The sequence below is a fragment of the Emydura macquarii genome, unplaced genomic scaffold (genome assembly GCF_026122565.2).
Source record: "Emydura macquarii macquarii isolate MOO-44397 ecotype Brisbane River unplaced genomic scaffold, CSIRO-AGI_Emac_v2 contig_2768, whole genome shotgun sequence".
Classification (NCBI taxonomy): Eukaryota; Metazoa; Chordata; order Testudines; family Chelidae; genus Emydura; species Emydura macquarii.
Genome location: NW_027132905.1, coordinates 44,835,159 through 44,859,612, shown reverse-complemented (window position 1 = coordinate 44,859,612; position 24,454 = coordinate 44,835,159). Strand labels below are relative to the sequence as shown.

Sequence of the window (24,454 nt, the reverse complement as noted above, 5' to 3'; positions counted from 1 at the left end):
GGCAGGCCGGGCTGGGCTATAGCCGTGCGCGAGCCGAGCGCTTTCTTCCCCACACTCGCTGCTACCTGCTTGCCTGCGAGCTGCTGAGATTGTGCGTGCGCGTGATTCGCCTCCTCGTCTCTTCCGCGAGCGCCGCTGCCGGTAAGCGCGGGCCGGCCTCGCCCTGCCCTGCCCTGCCCTGCCCTGCCTGGGGCTCGCTGCGGGCGGGCGCCCGAGCTGCCTGGCCTCGGAGTCGGCGGGCGCCCGGAGGCGAGTCGCCCGTGGGCCGCGGGAGGCGGCCGCCTGCTCACACCCCCACAGAGAGGCCCCACCCGTGGGGAGCCGGGGTGCAGCGGGAGGGACTCAACGCGGCCTGCTACACGCGGCGGGGGCCCGCGGCCCGGCCCGGCCTTGCAAGCCGAGGCGCTGCCGCTGCTGCAGCAGCTTCCTCCTGCGGCGCGGCCTCCTGGCAGCCCGGCCCGGCTTGCGGGGCTGCAGCTGGGGGCGCCGGTTCTCACGGCGCCTGCCCCCGGCTGCTGCCGAGGCCCCGGGCCTAGAGGTAGCCCTCTTCCCCCTTCCCCCCCGGTTATCTGGGCAGCCGCCTGAATCGTCGGCCAGTGACTTGTGTAAGCGGGGGACGGGGGCGCAGAAACTGTCCGTTCTCACCCTCTCCCCATCTCCGCTCCTTCCTGCGCTGTGTTACCGGCCCCCGCGGGCTGTGCGGGTGCCCCTGGCTTCCGTGATGACTCGACTATGTGGCTTAGCTGGGTCAGAAGGCCTGAGACACGTGTCCATGTTAAACACCCCCCCCCCCCCCAAATGAGGCCAGTCCCCAGTTGAATCAGATTTTTTTGTGCCTGTTTCCCACCCTTTGCTCGTCTGACCGGTCTCTTGCTGTGAGCAGTGAAACTGACCTGGTCAGGAAGAAATATTCCCTAAGTAAGAGAGCGCCCACTTCTGTCTTCCTCTTTGCACCTTCCACTTGCTGTGCCCTTCTCTTCCCCCTTCCCCCCACCCCCCCGAAAAAAACCCCCACCAAAAATCTTCTCTTGGTTTTTGGGTTTTATTAACCGCCAGTCTGTCTGCAGACAAGTGTTCAAAGCCATGTGGGGCCTAGGGAAAGGCAGTACTGCTGAAATGCTAGGGCTAAGCAGCTGGCATGGCAGCAGTATTCTGGGCTGCTTTCATGCTTCACATACCAGGTCCCCTTCAGTGCAGGTTTATGTTGCGGGGACTGTGTATTGATTTACAAGGCCTGTGGGTCATGCTGATTGTTGCAGGACTCTTGTAGGCCACCCGGCATCAGCATGTGCTCTTGCAGTGGGAATGATAACCTTTTTCAACCTGCTTCTCGTGACTCACAGGAATGTTCTAATCTGTGCACTCTACCTATTACACCCTTTTTGGGTGATGCTTATAACACTCTTAGTAGGAGTGAATGTCACTGAGAAAAGTGAGTCATAATGCAAAGGAGTGGTTCTTTAGTTCAGTAACAGTTTAACATGATGGGTACAGACTAGTGAGTATTTTGCAGCAGGCTTTAATTATGAATAGTCAAAGTGACTAGTATGTTGCAGCTTGAACCTTCCCCTCTTTTGCAACAGTTGCTGTCCTTCAGCTCTGGCTCTCAAATACTTAATTTATTTCCAGATCAATATTCTTGACCCAAATGCATCCCTAAATGGACCGCTGGTCTGAGCCAGTATGGCTATACCTATATGGAATCTTAATAGTGAAAATAATTAAACCTTGCTTTTATCTTTGGAACAGTATTGCAGGAAAGGAGGCTGCATAAAACTTGCCAGGCGTTACCGCTGTCTTGATCTGAATGTGAAAACGAGTGACCTGAGTGGTGGAAAATCTCCTTTTGACTCTCATGGGGTTTGTGCAGATGGTCAGGAGAGTTTTTTAGTCAGCCAGACTTCAGAGATTTCTTTCTGTTATTTAACATCTGAGTCACAGGGCAGGGATATGAGTTTTGAGTCGTATGGGAAGTACTGGTATTTCACTTCCAAAACCACAAATTGAGGCAATTCAGTCCTTGATCTCCATTTTATTAAAAAACTGATTCTCAGTAATCCGTTATTTCCTGACTTCCTACATTCCCTGCTGTCATAGATGCCAAGCAGCATTCTTATAGTTGCATCACATTTAGGCCATAGGGATGAATGAGGAATTCATGGGGGAAGTTTTGGGGGTTGAGGAGGAGCCTGTGAGTCTACAGAAGTCTCCAGGGAGTGCTTTTCAGCACCAACTGAAACTTGTCACAAATAGTGGGCAACTTTGTAAAAACCCTTTAATTCTGTAGAGTTGCATCTTCAGTAGCAGGGCATGCAAGGTTCTGCAGTGGGTTTACCCCTATAATTTGGATTATCTCATGGTCCCCTAGTCCTTTACGCACATCTGCAAAGGCTGTCAGTCATCCTTAGGCTAGGCCTTCACTGCCAAAAAGGGGTGGTTTTTTTTACAGCAAGATAGCTAACTTCAGTGAGGTATCGTGCTGTAACTCCCTAGTGGAGATGAGGCACGGTTTTCAGGTTTTGTTTTTAATCTCCGTGTAAATAGTAAAGGTCATCTCATTGTAAAAACTCATTTGAAGAGCTGGCCCAAGAATATCTCTAAATCAGTGTAATCATGTAGTTAAAGCTTACCAGGCATTCATATAGTACTTGTTATCCATCTCATAGGTGTGTGGTCACAATATACTGTGTGAGATGAGGGACAGAGGGATTTGGTGTCAGTAGGATTAGAATTTGAGGAGACTTAATTTCCAGCCACCCAACCACACCTCCAACTGGGTGGAGAGTTTACACCTGGTACTCCCCATCAATGTCAGTTTAGCTCAAATGCAGTTATCCCCTTATCTTAAAGGGGAGTGCTGATTGTGAGTGGATAACAGAAATAAGTGTGTGGGAGGGAATATATGTAACTTGAAAATCATTTACAAGTCAGCCACTCTGCAGGTTTTGCTCATTCATGATAAAAGTAACCAGAAAACACTGGAACCAGAGAATGGTAAATGTGAGTTTACTGCTTTCCAGAATGCGCTCTCTCGATGGAGGCTTCCTGTTTTTACAGCCGTCTCCCCACTTATGTAACCAGTGAAACTAATGCAAGCAGGCTGAAGCACAGCTGTGGGCACGCTCATGCTTGTTCTCCTTTTTCCCTCTGTTGCTGTGGTTGATGGAATCACAGCTGGCCAAGCAGGCAGTTCATGGAAGCAAATGATTTAGTTGAGCTCATGATGAGTTAGACTGTATCTTGTAGACAGATGCTGTTCCCTACCAACTGTCCCTAGGCAAAATTCCTCTTTGAAGATAGGAGTGAAGAGGTTAATCAAGGGTTAAAATAAAATTGGTTTGGTGCAGGTCTGAAATACTGCAGTGCTGTAAACTGCATAGCTGCTAGGAAAGGAGAAGGACTTCTGCGGAGGTTACTTGTCAAGGACGCTTGAGTAATATTAATGCCTTATCACTTCAACTAAGACAGGCACACTGGAAGCTCTTATAGGGAGTATTTCCTGGAGTAACACACATCTCCTTTTTTAGTAAAGGAACAGTTTTCATATTATGCAATTAGATTTCCTCTAAACTGGCATATTCTGCTAAGAGTCGGGGCATCAGAGATATGATACTTTCATTTTCAGGGCTGCAGCTTGCTCAGAAAGTAAGAGGCAGTGTATGCAAGAGCTTAATCAGCTTTGCATTAAAGGCAGCCCTCCTAGGAGAAAGGAGGGGTGGATTCCTGCAAGGTGGAAGGGCAATATTTCATGTTAGCTACTGAACAGTATCAAGGAGGGCTGTGCACTGGAAAACTACACAGAAGAGAGGGGGAATATTAATTACATGGATACTTGGAAGTGTAGGCTAGAGGTCAGTGTTCTAATACTCCAGGACTCTTCATGCAAACCTATCTATGAAAACTGATGGCTCAGTTTAAGGCTCTTACAAGAGAGCAGAAAAATAGATTTAAAATTCTTTCATCCCCAAGTTCTCTGCTACCCCACTGCCAAATGAATCAGAGAGGACTCCTTGAAGATAATGGACTAAGCTGTTTCCTTACCTTGTGAGGGGAGATTAAGGGCATAATTTTGGGAAGAGGGGTAGCTTCTAAGAGAGAGGAGGGCAAAATCAATCATATACCTGTAATTACGGCATTTTAGTACAAGTCCCATGAGCCTTTTTCGTCATCTGAGGCAGACTCATGACCTCTCCTGTATGCTGTGTCCCCATCTCAGACTGATTTGCCAAACAAAATAGTTTCTGATTCTTTCCATGTAATGCAATTTTTTTGTTTGACACTGCTCTTCAAAGAAGCTAACCTCACTGATAAATTATGGCATACAGGTGCTTTCAAGAGTGGCTTCAAAACATAGCCATGCTTATAACTGCAGTAAATAATGCCTATTGAACAAATGGGCTGAGGAGACAGTTTCATGGAAGCACAGCTAATCTGACACTCCCTCTAGTCAGTGGAGTGATGGGGAGCACAATCAACAATGGACATTTTAAGTGTTCTTTAACCTTGAATATGGAAAAATATTTCCTCAAATGAATGATGATCCCCTTTTCAAGGATTTTAGCATCACAGCTAGAGCAGTGTTACACAGCAGGTAGCTTAGGCCTGTAATAGGCAAACAACGTGGCAGGGAAATGACATGCCTGCATATCATTTTTGGATGTTCCCTTTGGAACACAGCAGAGGTAGATATGAAGGGTGTTTCCTCTGTAGTCTGCCCTAGTTAATCTGTGCCGCTGACTTTTAGCTAAATGGCTGGGTACCAAAAAGGCTTGAAATGGAGACTGATTTCAGAGTGTATTGTGGCTGCTCTGGTAACTGAAGTGGAATTTATAAAAACTGATCCTGAACCCTTGATCTGTTTTGTGACCTATTGCTCAGGATTCACTAACAAGGTACAATATAGCTAAGTAAGAAGTGAATAGGTGCTTGATTGAAGGATCGCTTCCTGCTGCCCTTTTTTTGAACAAGGGGGGAAAAAAGTGTGTGCGGAAAACAATGTAAAACCTAGTTCTTTTTCCAAGTGGAGAGGTGGCGATAACATCATTAACATGCTTCATATCAAATGCAGAGGAAGCTAACAATACAGTTACCTGCCCTTGGCTAGAGGCGTAACTAAATAACACGCGTGGCTGCCTCTTTCCATTTCAGGATTTGGTTACATTCAGTTTCCATAATCCTGCTCTCTTACATGTGCTGAATTGTAGCTCCTGAACTGAAGTCTCTCTCAACCAGATTTTTAATAAGTGGTTTCAGCTAGTTCCTGTGTGTCAAGGTTGCTTCATTATTATTTAAGGCTGGTATTTTTAAGTAGTTGAAGGGAACTGAGCTAAAGGAATTGGGCATCTAACTCCATTAGGCTCCTTGGAAAATCCAAGCGTGAATGAATAGGTTATGCCATGTCAAACTCCTAACTGACACCTTAGCAGAGGGGAAGAGATTCAGTGATGGTTTTCGCTTATGCCAACAAACTTAAACAAAACTAGTAATATCTGATTGAACTGTGTACATGACCTTTAGTGGTACTAAGGGCTACTGTCCTGTGTCTGTCTTGCAAAATGTTAAAGCTTTTTTTTTTCTTGACAGACCGCCAAAATGTCCATACTCAAGATCCAGGCTCGTGAAATCTTGGACTCACGTGGGAACCCCACAGTTGAGGTAGACCTCTATACCAGCAAAGGTGAGTCCTCTGTTTCTGGCCTAAGTCCATCTACTCCTGCCACATATCAATATGAGCTGCCTACATCAGTCAAGTAGGAAGATTATTGGTACAAAACCTCATTCTTGGCTGTGAGTTCAGTGTTGTGCACATGCTATGGTGACCTCTCCTTTCCTGCTTCATGGTGCTCCTGCCTGCTGGGGGGGAAGGGTCTGAGGCTGATTTATATGGGAGGATATTTAGAGGAGAGGGAGGCAAACTAAGAGAGCAGCCAAAACCGGAAAGTGGCACTTTAAAGCAGCGGTTCCCAACCTTCTCTAGTGTGTGGGCCCCTTTTCAACCTCCAAACACTTCACGGACCACCACATGCTACTAGTTTTATTTGAAATTGTGCATTTCTTTGGTGAGGATGTTTTCCTTTTCTGCGGACCCCCTGTAGTAGCCTCGCAGACCACAGGGGTCTGGACCACAGGTTGGGAACCGCTGCTTTAAAGCCTCATATTTGTCATCTGCTCTGTCTCCTAGGATGGTATGGACTTTGCTTATACCTACCTTCCCCATTGTGTGTGTGTGTGTGTGTGTATACCCTTGGATATATATGTGTGTGTGTGTGTGTGTGTGTGTATATATTATATATAAAACCTCCTATCTGGTTTCTATTCCTCACATCTGATGAAGTGGGTTACAGTCCATGAAAGCTTATGCCTGCAGAAATTAAATTTGTTAGTCTTTAAAGTGCTACAGGACTCTCGTTGTTTTTGCTGTATACAGACTAACACGGCTACCCCTCTGGAACATCGAAGTCCAATATTTCCCTTCCAGGTGAAGTCTAATATCTTTAACTATTGGTCTTGGTGGCTTTGTTAGGAACCTGATCTACTAGTATGATTGAAACAGCAAATCACTTTACAAATAGTGGGCAACTTGAGTCAGACTTTGTAAACAATAAGGAACAAACTCATCCCTGATGTAAATCCACGGAGGAACTTTAGCCACTAGATTAGGGCCAGAAATTCTTGTATTTGAGTCAGACTGAGGCATGGAGGAACCATACAAATTTTACTTGACCTGTCACTACTCCTTCTCCTCCTCCCCCGGCACTAAAGATGTGCACTTCAGAGGGATCCTCTCCCAGCCCCTTCTGCATGATCCTATAATCATGCATTTGACACGAGTATCTGTAGTCACAGGAGTTACTGTGAAGTGCAGCATTGAGATGTTGATGGGCAGTGGAGAGAAGCACTACTTCAGGCATGAAACTAATAACCTTGCAGCCTGAGAAACAAATGAGAGGTGAATGGGTCTCAGAATCTGAATTTCTCCTAAGCTATCCCTGATATGGAACCGACCTTTGATAGTGATATGCAAACCAGCCTTTTTGTATTTTCCCCTCACCTAATTCTGTACTACATGCATTAAGCTGCAGTGGTGATTGAAGCTACGAAAAAGACCTTGACCCATTCTACTTGTATGGATTCAGTGGCATCATTAACCTGAGCATGAACAGTGAGCAGTTTCCTTCAAATGAGCTCATGGTCATGACTTGTGAACAGAACTGGGACCCTCCCTCTCTTGTGTAAGGCTTCCCAACCACAGATGAATAGGAGGATAGGAAAGTAAACTAAAAAGGACAAGATATATTAATAGTCCAGCTGTGGTTTGCCTTTGGTGTTAGATCGAGCAGTTGTCCAATAGTAACGCTTTCCAAATAGCTGCCTAACAAGTCTGGGAAAAACTAATAGTTCTTGTGTCTGTTACATTACACTCCCCTCTTCTGACTGGAAAAAATTAGAAGTAAGCTTGCTCAGTTTCCCTTGCTTGCTCCTCTGCTCTCACACAACTCCTACAAAATTGGGCTTTGGCAAACTCCGCTCTGTGCCTGTACATGCTTGCTTTCCCTCTAGAAGCTCTCTGCTTAATTACAGAAAGTAGTGGCTATCTCTTCCACTGCAGTTAGCTCTGTTTCAGGTCCCTTGCTGCACTGCATGCCTAATGACATGTGCCAACACCCTTCTCTTTGCCTTAACTTTGTGTAGCTCTTTAATGTGGACACAGACATGACTAGACAGTTGCTTAGCTGTAATTGCGGTTGTATATCTAACATCCTTTATCTGTTTTGGTTGCTGCGAGGCCTTCTCCCCCCCACTTCCTCATTGGTTCTTTGTTACTTACTGCTCCGTATCTTATGAGATCAGACACTTCCATTGTACAAACCCATACCAGCATGGCTTGGTGGAATGAGCAATCACAATAGCTGCAGTGCACCAGCCAAACAGCTCATCTCTGTGCCTGGAAAGATGAATGCCTTCTCCTAATGAGATGCCAAACCAGACCTCTTCTGGTTGAGGGAGGAAGGCTAGAGAGATCAAACCTGGCACCTCACTCCAAAGACTGCATGAACTCGAGCGCTTTCAATATTCCGTTTTGCAGGGTAACATCTTTGGCTAGAAGGGTGGTAGGTCTGACGGGTCCTCCCCTCAAACTGTCAGATCTGTGGACTCAGTCCTCCATAGACTGTGCTTCCCTCATCTCTCCCACCTCCATCCCCCCCATTGAGCCGCAGCTTGGCACGTCTTCAGCGCACACACTGACTTGGGCTTCAGCTGGTAAATTGGGGTGCTGATCTGAAGGACTCTTCAGAGTTAATTCTTCCTGATCCAGCAGAGAGACCTAACAGAGTGGAGAGAGCAGCATTCCCAGTGCTTTTGTAGTAATAGTTTCAGGTTGGGATTAAGTACAGGCAGAACTGCCCCGGGTCCCCATGCTAAGATTGTTTTCCGTTCTCTCCTGCTATACTCAGGTATGTTCAGAGCTGCCGTGCCTAGTGGCGCATCCACTGGAATTTATGAGGCTCTGGAGCTTCGTGACAATGACAAGACTCGCTTCCTGGGAAAAGGTAAATCTCCTCTTTGCTTTCCAGTGTCCGACCTCAGCTGTCCTGCAAGAGAAGCTGCTGTGAACACTAATTGACCAGTTCTGTTGTCCTAATTAGGATATTGTCATCTCTGTTCTCCATCCATCCCTCCCCCCTTCACTTAGCACGTACTTCGTTACTAGCTGCTAACTTGCAATCCCTTAGCAGTGAGTCAGTTGACCCGTTGCACAGAAGCACTCCAGCACTTGTTTTCTCAGAAGTATAGCGTACCCACAGCTCCTCTTGAACACAATGGAAGCAGTGGATGCCTATTTCCCTCAGAAAACTAGGCCATAATAAAAGCCAGAGATGCTAGCATTTGCTTGAGTACATAGAGCTCAGTAATTTTTGTTAGCTGTGCATGGCTCCCTAGTACTGTATGCAGTAGGTTATTTCATTACTCCACTAAACCACCCACTCCCAAAAGCTCATTATCCTTATTTGCTGGCTAATCACAAGATCCCTTCATAGAGATTGAAGATTGCTTGTAGGGTGAGTGCTAGGAGCATGCTCTTCCCTGAACCATTTGGTAACAATTGGCATGATGTGCTGCCAGACTTAGGAGGAAACGTATTGGAATGAGGATGATATATGGAATTAAAATGAAGAGCATCTGGTAGAACAATCTTGAGCTGAGCTCAGAAGAGCTTGCATGTGAGTGTGACTGTCTACAGATGCTGTCCGATGTTAAGTGCAACTGTTCATGGCCTGCAGTGATCTGCTGAGGGCAGGAGATCAAACTCAGTTTGCAGAGAAATCATAGTTAGCTTTTTAAATTATGATCTTTGCATCTGCAAAAATACACCCATACATTACCACTGTGAAAGCCAGGGTGCCAAGGGAAACTATCAAATAGTATAGAAATTCTGTGCATTTAGGTAATAGTTTTTGAGCCATTTCATATGCCTGTAATCCTAAAACATCTTGCTTATCAGAGTATTGGTTTCAAAGTCTCTTCAGAGTGGCTGTCTAGCTCCCCTTTTCCTCATTGTATAGCATCAGGAAATTGATTGGTTAAGTGATCAAATCTACTATTGATGAAGATGCTCCCATGAATCTTGAGGGGCTGGTATTGTTAAATGGAAATGTTGGAGGCCTCCATGGTGCTTCATAAACTCCTTGCAGTCAAGATTTTGTAAAGATTCTGGTCTGGTGAGATGGAACTGTTTGTCCTTACTCAGTTTCATCTGAGCAGTGAGGGAGACTAACTTCAAATGCAATGCTGAGATTACCAAAGCAGAACTTGGCCCAGATGGGGTGGGTAAAAATAAACCTCAAATTGGTCAAGACATGAGACAGGAGCCGCCTAGGAAGAACTGAAGAGCTTGTGCTGTCTCCAATTTAGCAAAACAGCCTGTAGTGTTTGGAAATGGTCCCATAAATGCTTCATTTGGCTAGGTGTTTTCTTGTGCAAATAGGATTTCAAGGGCTTATCTGCTCCTGCTGCTTATTCTGCATCTGGAGTCATAACCCTCAGCTTGAAAAAATATAGTATTTTCAGTAGCCAACAGGTCTGATATCTGAAGCTTATTTGTGTCAGGTAGGGAATAAGTAGCAGGAGCCAACAGGTTCTCAAAGATACCTAATAAAGAACAAAGACGAATGAAATGTAGAAGATATAATAGAAATATTTCTGAACAGATTACTTTGGAAAGCCTTCTGTAAGTCGTCCGAGGCTGTTTAATAATGCAGATTTAATCAGCCTTTGCTAGGCTTAGCAGCTTTTTACCTCACCTGCTCCATGTGTTCTGAACAAAGGAGTCTTTGAAGCATTTGCCTGTTCAGATCATCTTTTGAGAACACTCATCATGGGGGAGACAACCAGTGTTACTAACCTGGTGTTGGTTGGCTGGTTAATTACTATGGTCTTGGCTGATGGAGGAAAGAAGCAGAACCTATCTGGATTTGGGAGTGGGTTAGCTGTTGCTTGTGTGCTTGGCAGGCACAATAGACTCAGTGAAGTGTTTGGCTGCAGGTTGAACAGCTGGGATGTGCAGTGCCACATACAGAATTGGTGTGGAGTTGTGTTCAGATCCCCCATTTTTCTCAATCCATTTTTTTTCATCCTGGGAAAATGTTGGCTGACCTGCAGCGTTTTTGTACCGGCACCAGCTGTTTCAGCAAAAGACGAAGCTTTAATATCGGCACCTAGGTTCTGATGTTCAGTGTGACATCACCTCCTCCAATTGAGAGGATCTAATGTAAAAGCAAAGTGGTTCTGCCTCAGCTCTACCTGGATTATGATGCTCTAATAGTCACACCTGACATGGCTGCAGATATTAAACACCCAATTGTCTCAGTCTGTTTAAACCCTCAATGAAAAAATCCTCCCTTCCTCTGGCACCCCACCATGTACTTACAGGAGCAGCTCTTTGTCTTGATGGCCTCCTTATCTAGAAGTTAGCATGTTCCTTCGGGTTCCTGATGGCTGGTTGCAAATTCAGGGCATGTTTAGCCAATAGGAACCTGAAGGGTTGCAAATTCAGGGCTGGACTCAATTTTAGAGACATTGCTGGGGGAAATCCACCTTGATTGGCAGGAGATCTGTCCGCTTCACTGCCTTGTGAACCCTCTTGCTTCTGTTCTGTTGCTTAATATGGGGTATTTTGCTAATCTCTGAGAACTGCTGCAACACTTTTCTCTGCACTCTTGTGACCGCTTTCCTCTTCACCTCCACAGTCTGCTTTGTGTTCTCCTGTGGGCCTTCATCTCTTCCTTTACTCTTGTCCATTTCACTTCTGTCAGGTGTATCCAGAGCTGTTAAATATGTTAAGGAGTTCCTGGCTCCAGCATTGTGTACTCAGGTAATAGTCACATGCTTTTATTGCAACCTGTCACTTGGACAGACTCCTGAGTGCATGGTCTTGCAAACTAACCTTCCAGCAGGCATTTCCAGATGATGGCTATTTCCATGATTTAACTTGCCACTCACCTGAGATCACCTTCTGAAAGAACATGGCAGTGAAAGCTAAGGTTTGGGTGGGGGGAGGATGAATGACAAGTGATTGGGGCTAGATTTTGTCAAGCGATCATCTACTAATGCCTGCTTAGCCTGTGTGTGTTTAAATCAGTGATTGATTTGCTTGTTCCTTCCAGGTGTCTCAAAAGCTGTTGGGCACGTCAATAAAACAATTGCACCTGCACTGATTAGTAAGGTAGGAGCATTCCTTATTTAACTAACCTCAATTAATGCAAGTACATTTCCTAGCTGAATTTCCTAGAATCTCCTGATGTGTAACTGGCCTGTGAGAGTGCATGAGAATAACTCCCTTCTGAATCCAGTAACTGCTTCCATTAATGAATGCAGATTTAACCCTAAGTTAGCCAGAACAGCATCGCTTGTTCTGTTAATTTGCTGGGACTTAGTCCGTGGTAACATGTGCTGCTGCATACAGCTCTCTAAATGGTGAACTCAGTACACACTTATTCCTCATGTCTAGTATTCAAAAATGAAAATGTAATGGCACTTCATTCTTACCGCTGTCTTTTTTTTTTAAGCCTGGGTTTTGGCTTCATACGTAGCTTCAGTCCGACTGAGGGAGTCGGTCTGTATCAAAGCTATTCTGAAGTCACGTTCTCTGAATGGGTGTATAGGTCTCACTGAGCTAGGATCACCAGACCTCTGTACAGGCTAAAGGAGGAGCATAAACCTTCATTGGTAGCTCCTTCACCAGGCCAGGATTGGGGCAAGGGTGGTTTCCTTCAAATGAGGTGTGTTTACGGATGTCCTTCGGAGTCGGGAAGGAGTAAGACAGTTGGAACTCACCAGGGTTTGAGTTTCTCATTTGCTAGCTCTCTGTGTATCCACTCAACTTCAAGATCTACTCAAGTTAGCTAGAAACTGAAATTCACGTGCAATCACAATGTATACCTGGCCTCCCTGCTTGGGCTCTTCCTTAGAGTTACCCTCATGCAGATCCTCATGTCTGCAAGACATGAACACTAGGTATCTTCTGACCTCAAATTAATGACCGTTCCTGAAGCTGAAATTTGGGGAGCAATCCACAGGTAGGTGGCTGACAGCTGACACTGAAGAAGGGAGATTGCTTTGAGCTGTACAGCATGGCTTTATTTCTTGGGGTTTCACTCTTCTTCTCCTGGCAGAACATAAATGTGGTGGAGCAAGAGAAGATTGACAAACTGATGCTGGACATGGATGGATCAGAAAACAAGTGTAAGTGGCTTTTTGTACAACACAGCTTTGCCTTTTCAGCACCAAGTATGTGCTACATTGTGATGCAAAGAAACTGAAGTTTTGAAGCAGTTGATGGCTGTCGTTAATTGAGTAAAGGAGTAGCTGTTAAGAAATTAGGCCTCCACTCCATATATCACTTCTGCTGTTGATGATAGGTACTGTGTACCTACTAGGATGTATTCTGGCATTGCGTAGGACCATGGAGGCTTTCATGACAATGCCACATGTCTGAACTATCGTAAGCTACTTTGAACTTTATGCTTCCCTGGGGTGGGAGTGGAGGAAAGGGGAGTTGCTGTGAACTTACTTGGGGCTCATACTTTTAAAAACCATAATCTCAAAGCAGCACCTTAGCAGTGCTATTGTGGAGGGTTGGCATTGTCTATATGAACAAACCACGTCACTGTTTCCCTTTTGTGTTTCAGCCAAGTTCGGGGCTAATGCCATTCTGGGTGTGTCTCTGGCTGTGTGCAAAGCTGGTGCTGCTGAGAAGGGCGTCCCCCTATATCGTCACATTGCTGACCTTGCGGGAAACCCGGAAGTCATTCTGCCAGTTCCTGTAGGTTTCCAGAGTCAGACATTTGGAGACTTGATGTGCCTGGGTGGTGTTTTTCTAAGTGATTTAGGAGCACACGTCTCAATGACTTTCACAGGGCCTTTTGCTTCTAACTCGTGTGCATGCTTGAAAAATCCCATTCCCTATCCTTGGAAGACTGATTGCTATGCAAGATGTATTAATGCAGTACTCTGACTTGGAAGATGAGCCCATCTCCTGGCCTCAGGAATCTGAGGGTCTCCTACTAGAACCCTTCAGGATTGTAACCCTTGGTTTAAAGCACAAATTAAGTAGACCAACCTGTGCATGATGGTCTGCACTATAAACTCAAGAGACACAGGAGTTAAGGTATAACTCTCCTGTGGTTCCTTATTCAGGAAAGCATGCCAAGGTTTCATGCAGAATGAGAATGCATTCTGTGTCCAGGTTGAGTGAGCTAGTAGCATGGGGGTCAGAACTATGAAGGGTTTGATCCTGCATCTATGAATCATTAGGTGAGTTTCCACTGACTTCCACAGGTCCGGGATACAACCCTAAGAGCAGGTGTTCTGGACAGCCCTTGGAAAGGGAAATGGGCCTATCTCATTGCACTGTTTAGTTACATTGTATTGATCATGCTTAAAGATGGAGGGAGAAGCAGAGCAGCTAACTCTGCCTCTGTTCTCTTGTGTCAAGGCCTTCAATGTGATCAATGGTGGGTCCCATGCTGGTAACAAGCTAGCCATGCAGGAGTTCATGATCCTCCCGGTAGGGGCTGAAAGCTTCAAGGAAGCCATGCGTATTGGTGCCGAGGTCTACCACAACTTGAAGAATGTCATCAAGGAGAAGTACGGAAAGGATGCTACCAATGTGGGTGACGAGGGTGGCTTTGCACCCAACATCCTGGAGAACAAAGAAGGTACAAAGCAGAGATGGGTTGAGAAACTAGAACTTTGCCACCACTTGTGTGCAGGGCTGTATAACTGGCTCAGTTGCTTCAGCACAGTACAGGCTCCAAATACTTCAGGCTACTGGCTTGACAGCCTGGCTGATCTCTGGAGGGGGACCTCTTCCTTTCTCAACTCTTAATGTTGTCACTGAAGTATTCATCCACCCCCTTCCATTCACCCTGGAGGGGCCAGCCCAGTCCCATAGAACTTTCCAGTGACGTACTGGATGCCCCAATCATCTTCATAAGGGTAAACTCCTGACGGGGGAGACAGACAAATGGCCATGTGTGGGTTGGGACTAGTGGCTCCATTCCATGAACTCCTGGGTTCACAAGGTGACTTTTCACTATTTCATTTCTTGTGTGTGCTGGGTACTGGACCCCCCTGTGCCAGTTAGGGATGTGGCATTTACGATGTGGTAAACACTTCAGGCATAAGCACTAGAATACACTTTACACCAAAGTTTAGAAAAATAAAAATAGTGGAGAGACGTCACTGGGACATCTAGTGCTCTAGCGTACGCTGTAATAGTCAGTGAGCAATCAAAAGGTGCTGGGGAAGCAGAAGAAAGGTGACCTCTGTTCCAGTGCTTCAGTCTCAGGCAGCACAAGCCTCTGGGAAAGGCGGACCTGCTTTCCAGCAACATGGAAAATGCATTCATATAGGGCCAGACATGCAGCATCTGTGGTAGGCTAAGTGACTCAGCCATTCAGGTACTAGGCATGTCTGCATCCCCAGAAAGCTGTTGGCATTTTGAATGTAACTGACAGTTTTCACTGTTTATGCACTATTGTGCGTAACTGTCCAACCGCTACATAGCAATCCCTTCAGCGACACTGGAGGTATTGGAGCAAACACTAGAGTCTGATTCTACAGGCTTTTTCTTCCCCTTCATGATCCCTAAGGGAGAGTGTGTCGGTGTATAAAACAATTAACTGAACTTTGAGGTCTGGGAGTTCCATGGACTTGTTACTACAGGCTGTTGCTTTTGCAGCTCACCCTGCTTTAACATCACCTGTTTTTCTTTTTTAAAGTATGGATCAAAGCTTTTTACTGTACAGTCTGGCATGTCCAGCTGCAACTTGGCTCTAAATAGAGGTCATGGAGGTCGTATTTCTGTGGGATGCTGATCAACCAACACTTGGCTCTTTAGACAGCCAAGTGGTATCTTGTTCTAGAGGATTCAGCAGCCATGACTCCTCCGGTCAGAAATAGCTTCTCATTACCAACGGAAAGAGGGGAATGTGTGTAACTGGAGGCGTGACACAGTCCTCTTGTGCCCCACTCAACATGAGGCTAAATTTGCTATGTTGGCTGCTATTAATGCCTCCTGGGGCCTGTTTCCTTACCAGCTCCTACTGTAATTCTGCAGGTGCTGAAGCTAGACAAGATCCAGGCAGGCCAAGTCATTACTTTGTGCCTAGCTAAGTTCCCACTACAGTTGAAACTGGAAATGGTGTTCATTTCCTGTCCTTAGCTGTTCACTGTTGCACAGCTGTTGCACTCCACCTCAGGGGTGGCTGTATGTCAGTGGTGGGTGTTAAATATCCCAGATCAGCCTCACAGGGATATCCTAAAGAAAAATGAAGTGGTAAAAGGCTCTAGGAGTGTCAAGTGCTCTGCTGTACAGACATTGGTCAAGATGACCTTGTAACACCTCTCAAAAATTGGTAAAGAATAATCTCATTTTACAGATGGGACGAGGTAAGTGACTTGCCTAAGGCCCCCGTGTAAGTCAGTAAGAGAACATGGATCGTCTTGAGGCTTACGGCATGCGTTTGCTACTCAAGTGTTACCCAGGAACTCACTGTAACCCATTATCTAACCTTCCAGCTCTGGAGCTGCTGAAGACTGCAATCAGCAAGGCTGGCTACTCAGACAAGGTGGTAATTGGGATGGATGTGGCTGCCTCCGAGTTCTATCGCGAGGGAAAGTACGACCTGGACTTCAAGTCTCCTGATGACCCCAGCAGATACATCACTCCTGACCAGCTGGCTGATCTGTACAAGAGCTTTGTCAAGAGCTACCCATGTGAGTGGTACATCCTGCTCTGTTAACAAGCAGCCAGTAATGGAGGTGTAAAGTGCATTAGTAGACGTGTCATAAGCCTAAACATCACCTAGCTGTAATTAGCTTTGTCTTTGAGAGTACTGGACTGTTAAATGGTATTTCAAGTGCCACAGCTGAACGCCTGCTGGATGCTGCGGCTGTTAATTAAAATGCCCCTTCTGCTTAACTTTTCAGTGGTGTCCATTGAAGACCCCTTTGACCAGGACGACTGGTCAGCTTGGAAGAAGTTCACTGCCGGCGTGGGTGTTCAGGTGGTGGGCGATGACTTGACTGTGACCAACCCGAAGCGTATCGCTAAAGCCGTGGAGGAGAAATCCTGCAACTGCCTGTTGCTCAAAGTGAACCAGATCGGCTCTGTCACAGAGTCCTTGCAGGCGTAAGTCACCTTACAGATACAGACCCAGACCAGCTTCGTAACATCTGTGTGGTTAGATACTTGCACTTCCAATGCCACCTGAATTACATATGAATGGAAAACTGTCTTCTGGATCCTGATGGAAGAGTATTAAATACATTGCCTGAAACTGCTTAGAATATTCCCAGCCATAAGTCACCGTTAAGTGATGGGCTGAATGATAATAACTGGGCACTTAACGCCAATATCCACATTAACTGAATAAAGCTGAGGCTGGATCGTGCCGTAATGAGCAATATTTGGCACTTGGCACCTTTTGTACCAGGGAGCTCCTAGGTATTGAGTGGGGGTAATGCAGAATCTTACTCCTATTTCTCTTGCTTTAGCTGCAAGCTTGCCCAGTCCAATGGCTGGGGTGTGATGGTGAGTCACCGTTCTGGAGAGACTGAAGATACCTTCATTGCTGACCTGGTGGTTGGTCTCTGCACTGGACAGGTCAGTATCTATCCCTGGAATGGTCCCCTCGAGTCACCTGGCTTCCTTCTTCTATAGCACAGAAGCTGTTCTGTAGCAAGAAACAGACTAGCCTAATGACCTCCCTGAGGTACCAAAAATTTCTCTATTGCAGTGCTGGACCCCCCCCTTGCTGCTGTCTGTGTACCCCCTCTCCTCTTCCCCCCACCTACTGCCCCCCGGCTGGGATTGGGGCCACAGTCCGGGATGGGGGTCTGTGGGAGGTCTCCTGCACCCCCTGCAATGTTCCTTGACTCCCCCCTCCCCCCCAGGGGTGGTTGTGTCTCACACTTTGAAGTCCTGTACTCTCTTGCTGTGTAGGAGGTCCACTAGTCTGTAATAGCAGCTAAAGTGCCAGTGTGTGTTGCTATTTCTCCTCAAGCTGAGATATGGTTTCTTTGTGATGTCACTAGTAAAATAAGGGAGGAGTCTTTCAGATCAATCCATGTGGGTATGTCGGGATTTCCTGATGCTGTTTCCAGCAACAAAATGAGTGTGCTGTTCACTGCTGGAATCTGACTCCCACTCACCTTGGTTCAATTTTGGGTTAACCCGGTAGCTACCAAACTTTTTGTATTGGTGACCCCTTTCACATGGCAAGCCTGAATGCGACCCCCTGGCCTCTGTGGACTCCCCACTCCCCCTTTGCCCCTAATCCCTCCTGTGCCCACCTGGGTATGCTGAGCTGCATTCACGGAGTGGCTGGTGTTGCTGCTTGCTCCCCCCTCCAGCGCTGCTTCGCTGTGCATCCAGAGCTCACAGCCCCACACCTGGCCGGAGTCGGGACTCTCAGCTTGCAACCCCCACATGAGCAAGTCATGACCCCCAATTGGAGAACCAGGGGGTTAGCCAATGCCGTCGGGCTGAAATCAAACTCCGAATCACTTTCGTCCTTCCACCGTGCTCAACTTGATGCATGTTTACTCAATGCTTTATTAGTAAGGACATGATTGTCTTTGCGTCCTGCCAAAGGAGCGGCATTTGTCTTCACTCCTTCAGCTCTTCAGCACATCTGTTTTAACCCCCAAGTAACTAACTTCCTGATGTCTGTCTTTCAGATCAAGACTGGTGCCCCTTGCAGATCTGAGCGTCTAGCTAAGTACAATCAGCTCTTGAGGTGCGGCTTGCTCTGGACTTGGGGGGGGGGGAAGGAAGCGGGATAAATCTAACCTGCAGGCTGGCTCCAAGAACAGTGTGTGATGCATGGTCCAGCCGATGACTCGCTCAGAGTCCAATGGAACAGAAGGGTTTCCTTGGCTGTGCAAGAGTGCAAGCTAACACTGGCTAAGATCTCCCTAGCTGGCTGTAGGGAGACTCCAGAGGGCATTCTGGCCTGACCAAATACCAGGCACTAAATCCTCAAAGATGGACGGGGGGGGTTTGTTTCCCTGACTGGCCCTTGGAAAACATGGAAAGCTCTACCGATGAGCATATAAACATAGGTGCTGTAGCCACAGCATGGTCCCTCTCTCCAAATGAAGCCCTTATCTGGTGACCTGTGGCAACCCTCATTCTGTGGAATGCTACCACCTTCTAGTCCAAAAACGTGAATACTCCCAACGGCTGTACCTTCACTGCAGCTGTAGTCCATGCCTGATGCTGTGTTGACTGACTGCCACTGGTATGGGAGGCACTGCACTTAAACACTGAGCCCACCTTGGGGGGAGGAGGGGGAGATCATAGGATACCAAACGGTTGGGTGGCAGCAGGTGTAGATGTTAACCGTTCATGTGAAAGTCAGCAGAGGGAGTCTCGTCCATGGCTGGCTGGGGTGCAGCAGGCAGTGCATGTGGTCTGCTACGAAGCAGACTCCGATGGGTATGACATGAATGGAAATGCTGTCCCTTGCTGGGGTGCTTGTTCCCCACAAAGCTAATAAGCCCAAATTCAGGTGCCAATCGGAGCCCGTGGCACAGTCTAATGCAGGCTAGCTTGTGAACTTGGATTTTTATGGCAGAAATGTCACGGAGGGTTTCAGATACTGTGGTGAGACCACTGTCCTCTGTAGTGCTACACTTGTAAGGATTTTGCCTTGTCACTATGCTATCAGTGCCAGGCCGGCAGGCAGGCATGCAAACAGATGTACATGGTTTTGTACTTACACTCTTTTTTTTTTTTTTCTCCTGCTGTTTCCCCAAACAGAATTGAGGAGGAGCTGGGAAGCAAGGCTCGCTTTGCTGGCAGGAACTTCAGGAACCCCCGCATCAACTAAGCTCTGCGGGTCAGACAGCCCATGTTCCAGTTTAAAGCACTAGTCACCTGATTAGATTATTTACCTGTACTAGAAAGGACAGCTGAAGGAACCAGACCGGTTTGCAGGATCTCTCCCCTAGACTACATTTCACCTAATGTGTTCCCCAGCTCTCTCCTGTGACTCTGAAGCATTTGGCTGCTTTTGTAGAACAGTCCCTCTGGGGGTTTTGTGTATTAAAAAATTGGAACCATGTTTTAAGACCCCACTTTGACCTCCTTGACTGTGGGCATAAACCTGTATTTCCCTGTTACGTGTGTGGAGCTGTGTAACTTGCAGTGCTGCCTGAGCTACCTGCAAACAGAAATAGTAGTGTTTGTCTGCGAGGCAAATAAAAGCATCCAACAGCCCAGTAGTGAGTGTTGCCTGGAGTTATTCCATGGGAAGTCTCACGGGCGTGCACCCCTTCCCTGGCCCTGTTTGTGCACTCATGGTGCTGAATGCTCCTATTGCAGGTCCCAGCTAGTACCATGCATAGCACTGTCATCTCCCCAGAAAGCTGCAGCTTAGCTGCCTTTGCCCTTCAGACAGATGTCCCGGCACATCTAGGAATGTGCTGCGCAGCTGCTGTGAGTTCACGTAGCCAAACAATTTCCTCTTGAAAGCAGAGCTCCCTTGAGGCGAAAGCTTTGGTGTGTGCTCTGAATGCTTTGCACATTCTCACTCTCCCACCTCTGAAGCTGGTATAAGGGTGGCAGTCACTTGTTTACGTTCAGTGTTTAGTACAAACTGCTTACATGCCCTATGGTTAATAAGTCTTCATGTGCCAAAGCCTCTTCAGTGCCTCTGTATTTGGTTTCACATTTGCATGCCCCAGATCTAGGGCGTTGGAGAGAGCAGAGTGAACTGTGAGCACAAACACACCCAGCTTTGGTCAAGGGCTTCTAACTTGGATAGGGAATGGCCCCCAGTAACTTGGCCAGAAGTCCTCAGCTGCCACCTGTGTTCAGCTGCTTTGATACATTTTTGCCATAAACTCCAAGGCTCACCCTCCAGCACTGGCCATGTAATAGCAGTTGTTTGGTCTTTCCCCTGTCTCCTTGTGCAGATGTAAGGCAGGACTTCTCTAGCTCATAGGACTTCCTTCCTGCCAGTCCATTTAGTGTCCCCTCCTCTTGGAGGGTAACAAGGGTGTGGCAAACTAATACTCCCTTCGCCACTAGGGTGAGGTCATAGCCTGGTCTTTGTATGCAGAGTACTCCCACTTACCCCATGGCAATGTTCTCCCTTTGATACCTGTATGAAGGATGCTGCACAACTACTGTACAGTCAGAATATGACCTCATCCACTACCTCTTCCTTGCCCAACCAGGACAGACTCCCCCCGCCCCAGTTGATAAAGTGGGGGTGTGAATGTTGTACATACCTTACACTGCTTAAGGCTTGTAATCATCCTGTCCCATCTACTGCATCTTGAAGGAGGATTCTGCCTAGAGAAGGGGGTGTACAATATTACTCAGCCTCCATTTCTCCCAAGCATTGATAAGTGGATCATAAATGGTAGGGGGCAGTGGAGGATGGATGTGCGTGTCTTTATGACAGAAACAAGCTGCCAACAATACTGTTTTCTCTGGTTAATTAATGCACTTTACCTAAACACAGCTCAAAGAAGGTGCTGGTGGTGGTACAGTCAGTTGCTGGGGGTTTGTGCTGTGACAGGGCATTCCCTCGAACAGTGATCTAGTTCTTGCATTCTTAATAGAAACTTGCAAAACTGTTCAAAACAAGGCTGGAAGTAGTTACGCACCTGCTCCTGCCTATTGTGCGCAGAGTCAGAAAGGAATGTTTCTTATACCTGCCTTAAACGTGTTAACTTACCATAAGGTTGTCTTAAGGGGCTTAGAAAGTTGGCTGCTCAGCTCCACCAGTCCTTGATCCTTTTTTTGATGCCAGCCTGTAACCTTGCTTTAGCTGTTGCTCACCAGCTGCTGGTTGCCCCATCACCCCAATCTGGTCTTAGTTCACTAAGTGATAAGGAAAAATGACAAGTACCCAGCCATCAGATTCTCCCTAATAACTATTTACTGTTGTCTACCCAAGAGTCCCAGTTGTCAAATACCCTGACAGCCACGGGTCTCTGGCAATCAAATAGCTGTTTAGCCATCCAAAAACGAGGGGGGGTTAGAAATAAGCCAAAGACCATCTGCTAAAAACTTCTCTCCATGTTACAAGACAGAGCCTCAGCATCTGCTCATGGGTGGGAGTGAGGAAGGAGAGTATTTATAGGGGGTCTGAATGTTGCAAGGGGAGGGTGATGTGATTCCAAGGGCTGGCCTGGCGGAGCAAGCTGACCTCTCTGCCCTTTAAGGGTTATGAAAGGGTTCCCATTCCTTCACTGCCCAGAGAGGAAAACGTTCCTCCTCTTATGGAGGAGGCTTGGTTCTGCATCTTCCATCTAGACCCGCAATCTTAGTAAACAAAGCATCACTGCACTCTGTCAGAGGGTGGGGAGAGAAGGCCCAAGAAACAACATGGCTCCAGCTAGTCCTGAGTTCATGCCTATAGAACTGACTAACTCCAAGCCTTTAACAGGCAGGTTAAATAGAGCCACTCACTCCAGCTAGGCAATTGCATGCTGCTGCAGGAGGAGGAAGGGGCTGGATTCCTTCTTGATGCTTGTGATGAGTTGGGGGAGGGGGAGCATGAAATCTGATTGCCCTTTAGCTAGGCCTGTACTACATACGTGTGTATGCATTTAGTGAGAACCCCCCTTCCAGCTAGGTTCAGTTCTTGCTAGTGGAAAGGAAAAGGAAAAACTGCACACTGTGTATGTTAAAACTATTGCAGGAAGTTGCGTGTAGGGGTCATTTTCTCAGAAAAGAAGGATCCCAACTTAATTACGCATTTGCCATCTACAGTACCCTGTTCTGCTCTCAGTTAGACCGGTCTAACCCCGATAAGTCAAAAGTGCTCACAAAGTTCACTGGCCAACTCAGACCATCCACTTTTCTCTACAAACCAGGTACCACCCCCTAAGCAACACCTGAGAAAAGAGCTTCCGTGGAGTCGTGCTGGGTTTCTAGCTGAGTGGGAGCAGAAGTTGGCCATAAGGAAAGGGTTTGTTGGCAAATATTTGTTTAAACTCCCAAGCCCCTGTTGTTTTCTGCACCGGGTGACTGGGCCAGCTTGACACCGAGACATGATAGCAATATTAGCGAAATGTGTCTCTGCTTTGATCTTCCTGACAGGCCGTTTATTGCTGGGAGGAAAAAGGGTTTGTGTCCCCTCCTGCCGCGTTGGCAAGTGAAAACTAGTTGCTTTCCTCACTCCCCTTGGCCTTTGTGGCTGGGTTCTGCATGGTGTCCTCAGAGCAGGATTTTACAATGTTGTTCAACCTCCCGGCAGATGGCAAAAACCACACCAGGGGGCTGCAGGAAGGAGGGAGGGGTTGTGCTGAGCAGTCTTTGCCACTAGCAGTTTTTATTTTACTTAATGGCTGGTTTGTGGGGGGGGAGGGGAGATAAATCTCCTTCCTACCAATTCTCTTTAATGACTGTTTTACTAGTCTTTCAATTTCAGCAAATTTAAACACCTATCTCTGCAAACTGTTTACCCAGGCAGAGAGAACGGCAGTGCCCTCTTATGGACATGGTGGTATAGTGCTGGCATAAATAGGTATTTTTTTCCTTGCATGCCACGATTACCTGATTTCCCTATTAACATGCAGGTGTGTGCTTAAGGTCTTAAATTAGCTGGGTATGAGAGGAATGACACCGTTTAAACAGGTGCAGCTTTACTGTAAAATAAACATTCACCTAAAAGGCTGGATGTGTAAGATTCTCTTCGCTATTACAAATAAAAAAGGCTTTGTTTCAGCAGCAGCCTGACAAAATCAGGTACTTTGAAAGCCAGATTATTAGCATTACCCTGTATTATGTGTAAGTGACAAGTCTGCAGGCCTGCAGGCATGTATCCGCATCACCCTAATCTCATCCAAATGCATCTTCAGCGGTGAATCTGGTTTTTAACTGTCTGTTTCTAACTCACTGTGGATTGAGATCAGAGAACACCTGTGTTCTAGTTCTGGCTTTGCTTCTGAATCCTTCTGAGAACTTGGAAAAGCCATTTAAACTCTCCATGCTTGAAAGTGTCCCCATCTGTTGAAATTCTTATGATCTTCATCTCCTTTTACAAGTATGTGGTGAGGATTTATTCCTTACATCTGAAACTCTTCATTACTCTCTGCCTAAATATTTTTCATGTAAACTCTTTTTTGCCCCATGTGTGTCTCAGTTCAGTTCTCAGGTGCAAGCTTCGGACCACATAATTCCCAGTTCCTGCATGTCAGAACAGAAACTATAAAGAAGAACGCTGAATTAACTGCACTGCACAGGCAAAAAAGCAGTAGTGTCATTTTTGGATGGGTTCCCCTGATGCAATTGCAGGTCCTGAGATCCTGACAAAAACAGTGAAGAGTAGGGTCCCCTTACTGAAAGCTCACATAGTGTTACGGTGTCAGTAACAAAGTCATGGGCAGCCTGGCCTAGTGGTGGGAGCAAGACGCCAGCCTCCCACTGCCTGACGGGGCAGGTTCTAGGAGCGAAACTGAGGGTCATAGTTGAGCGAGAGAAACCAAAACCTAAGATAAAGGGTTAACTGGAGTCATAGACACAGGGCAGAGCCAAGGGTCTGAACCAGCAGTCAGACAAAGGTGGGGGCAGAGACTGGACCAAGCACAAAGCTGCAGGCTAGGAATGCATCAAGTAGCTGCCAGACTGCTCCTGCTACTGAGTTTGAATATCAGCCTGCTGACTCCAGAAGCACAGTCAATCCAACAGCTTCTGTCAGGGCCAGCTGTGTGCAGTAGGATGCCAGGAGCCTGGCTTTGCAGCAGGCTAGGCCCTGACATAGTGCCACCCACAGGAGAAGAGAGAAGGAAGGGAATGATCTGTCCGCACAAGGCCCCCAAGAGAGTTGCTCTGTTTCTGGTGGCAGGAGTGTGGTTTTTAATTTTAAACCAGCTGTAAGAGGGTTCTTTTCCCCTGAGCTCCCCTGGGTCATGCGTTCAAGGAAGA

General features: G+C 46.8%; 1 protein-coding gene across 2 annotated transcripts; it reads left to right on the top strand.

The window, feature by feature from the left end:
* Positions 1-20,406, top strand: ENO1 (enolase 1). Of its 2 annotated transcripts, none has more exons than XM_067567318.1 (12): positions 1-141; positions 5,584-5,677; positions 8,457-8,552; positions 11,667-11,725; positions 12,675-12,744; positions 13,191-13,324; positions 13,997-14,219; positions 16,084-16,281; positions 16,495-16,696; positions 17,062-17,170; positions 18,247-18,305; positions 19,331-20,406. In XM_067567318.1, the coding sequence occupies exons 2-12, from the start codon at positions 5,593-5,595 to the stop codon at positions 19,398-19,400; spliced, it is 1,305 nt and encodes a 434-aa protein (XP_067423419.1). In that variant the 5' UTR covers positions 1-141; positions 5,584-5,592; the 3' UTR covers positions 19,401-20,406. The 2 variants fall into 2 exon arrangements, with proteins under 2 accessions (XP_067423419.1, XP_067423420.1); XM_067567319.1 differs by lacking the exon at positions 11,667-11,725 and adding an exon at positions 11,316-11,374.
* The last annotated feature ends 4,048 nt before the right edge of the window (positions 20,407-24,454 follow it).

Excerpts from the sequence above, each read along its gene's own strand:
- ENO1 (XM_067567318.1), top strand. The coding sequence starts at position 5,593 with ATGTCCATACTCAAGATCCAGGCTCGTGAAATCTTGGACTCACGTGGG. Across the intron at positions 8,553-11,666 it reads GACTCGCTTCCTGGGAAAAG|GTGTCTCAAAAGCTGTTGGG; the intron begins GTAAATCTCCTC and ends TGTTCCTTCCAG. Across the intron at positions 17,171-18,246 it reads TTGGTCTCTGCACTGGACAG|ATCAAGACTGGTGCCCCTTG; the intron begins GTCAGTATCTAT and ends TCTGTCTTTCAG.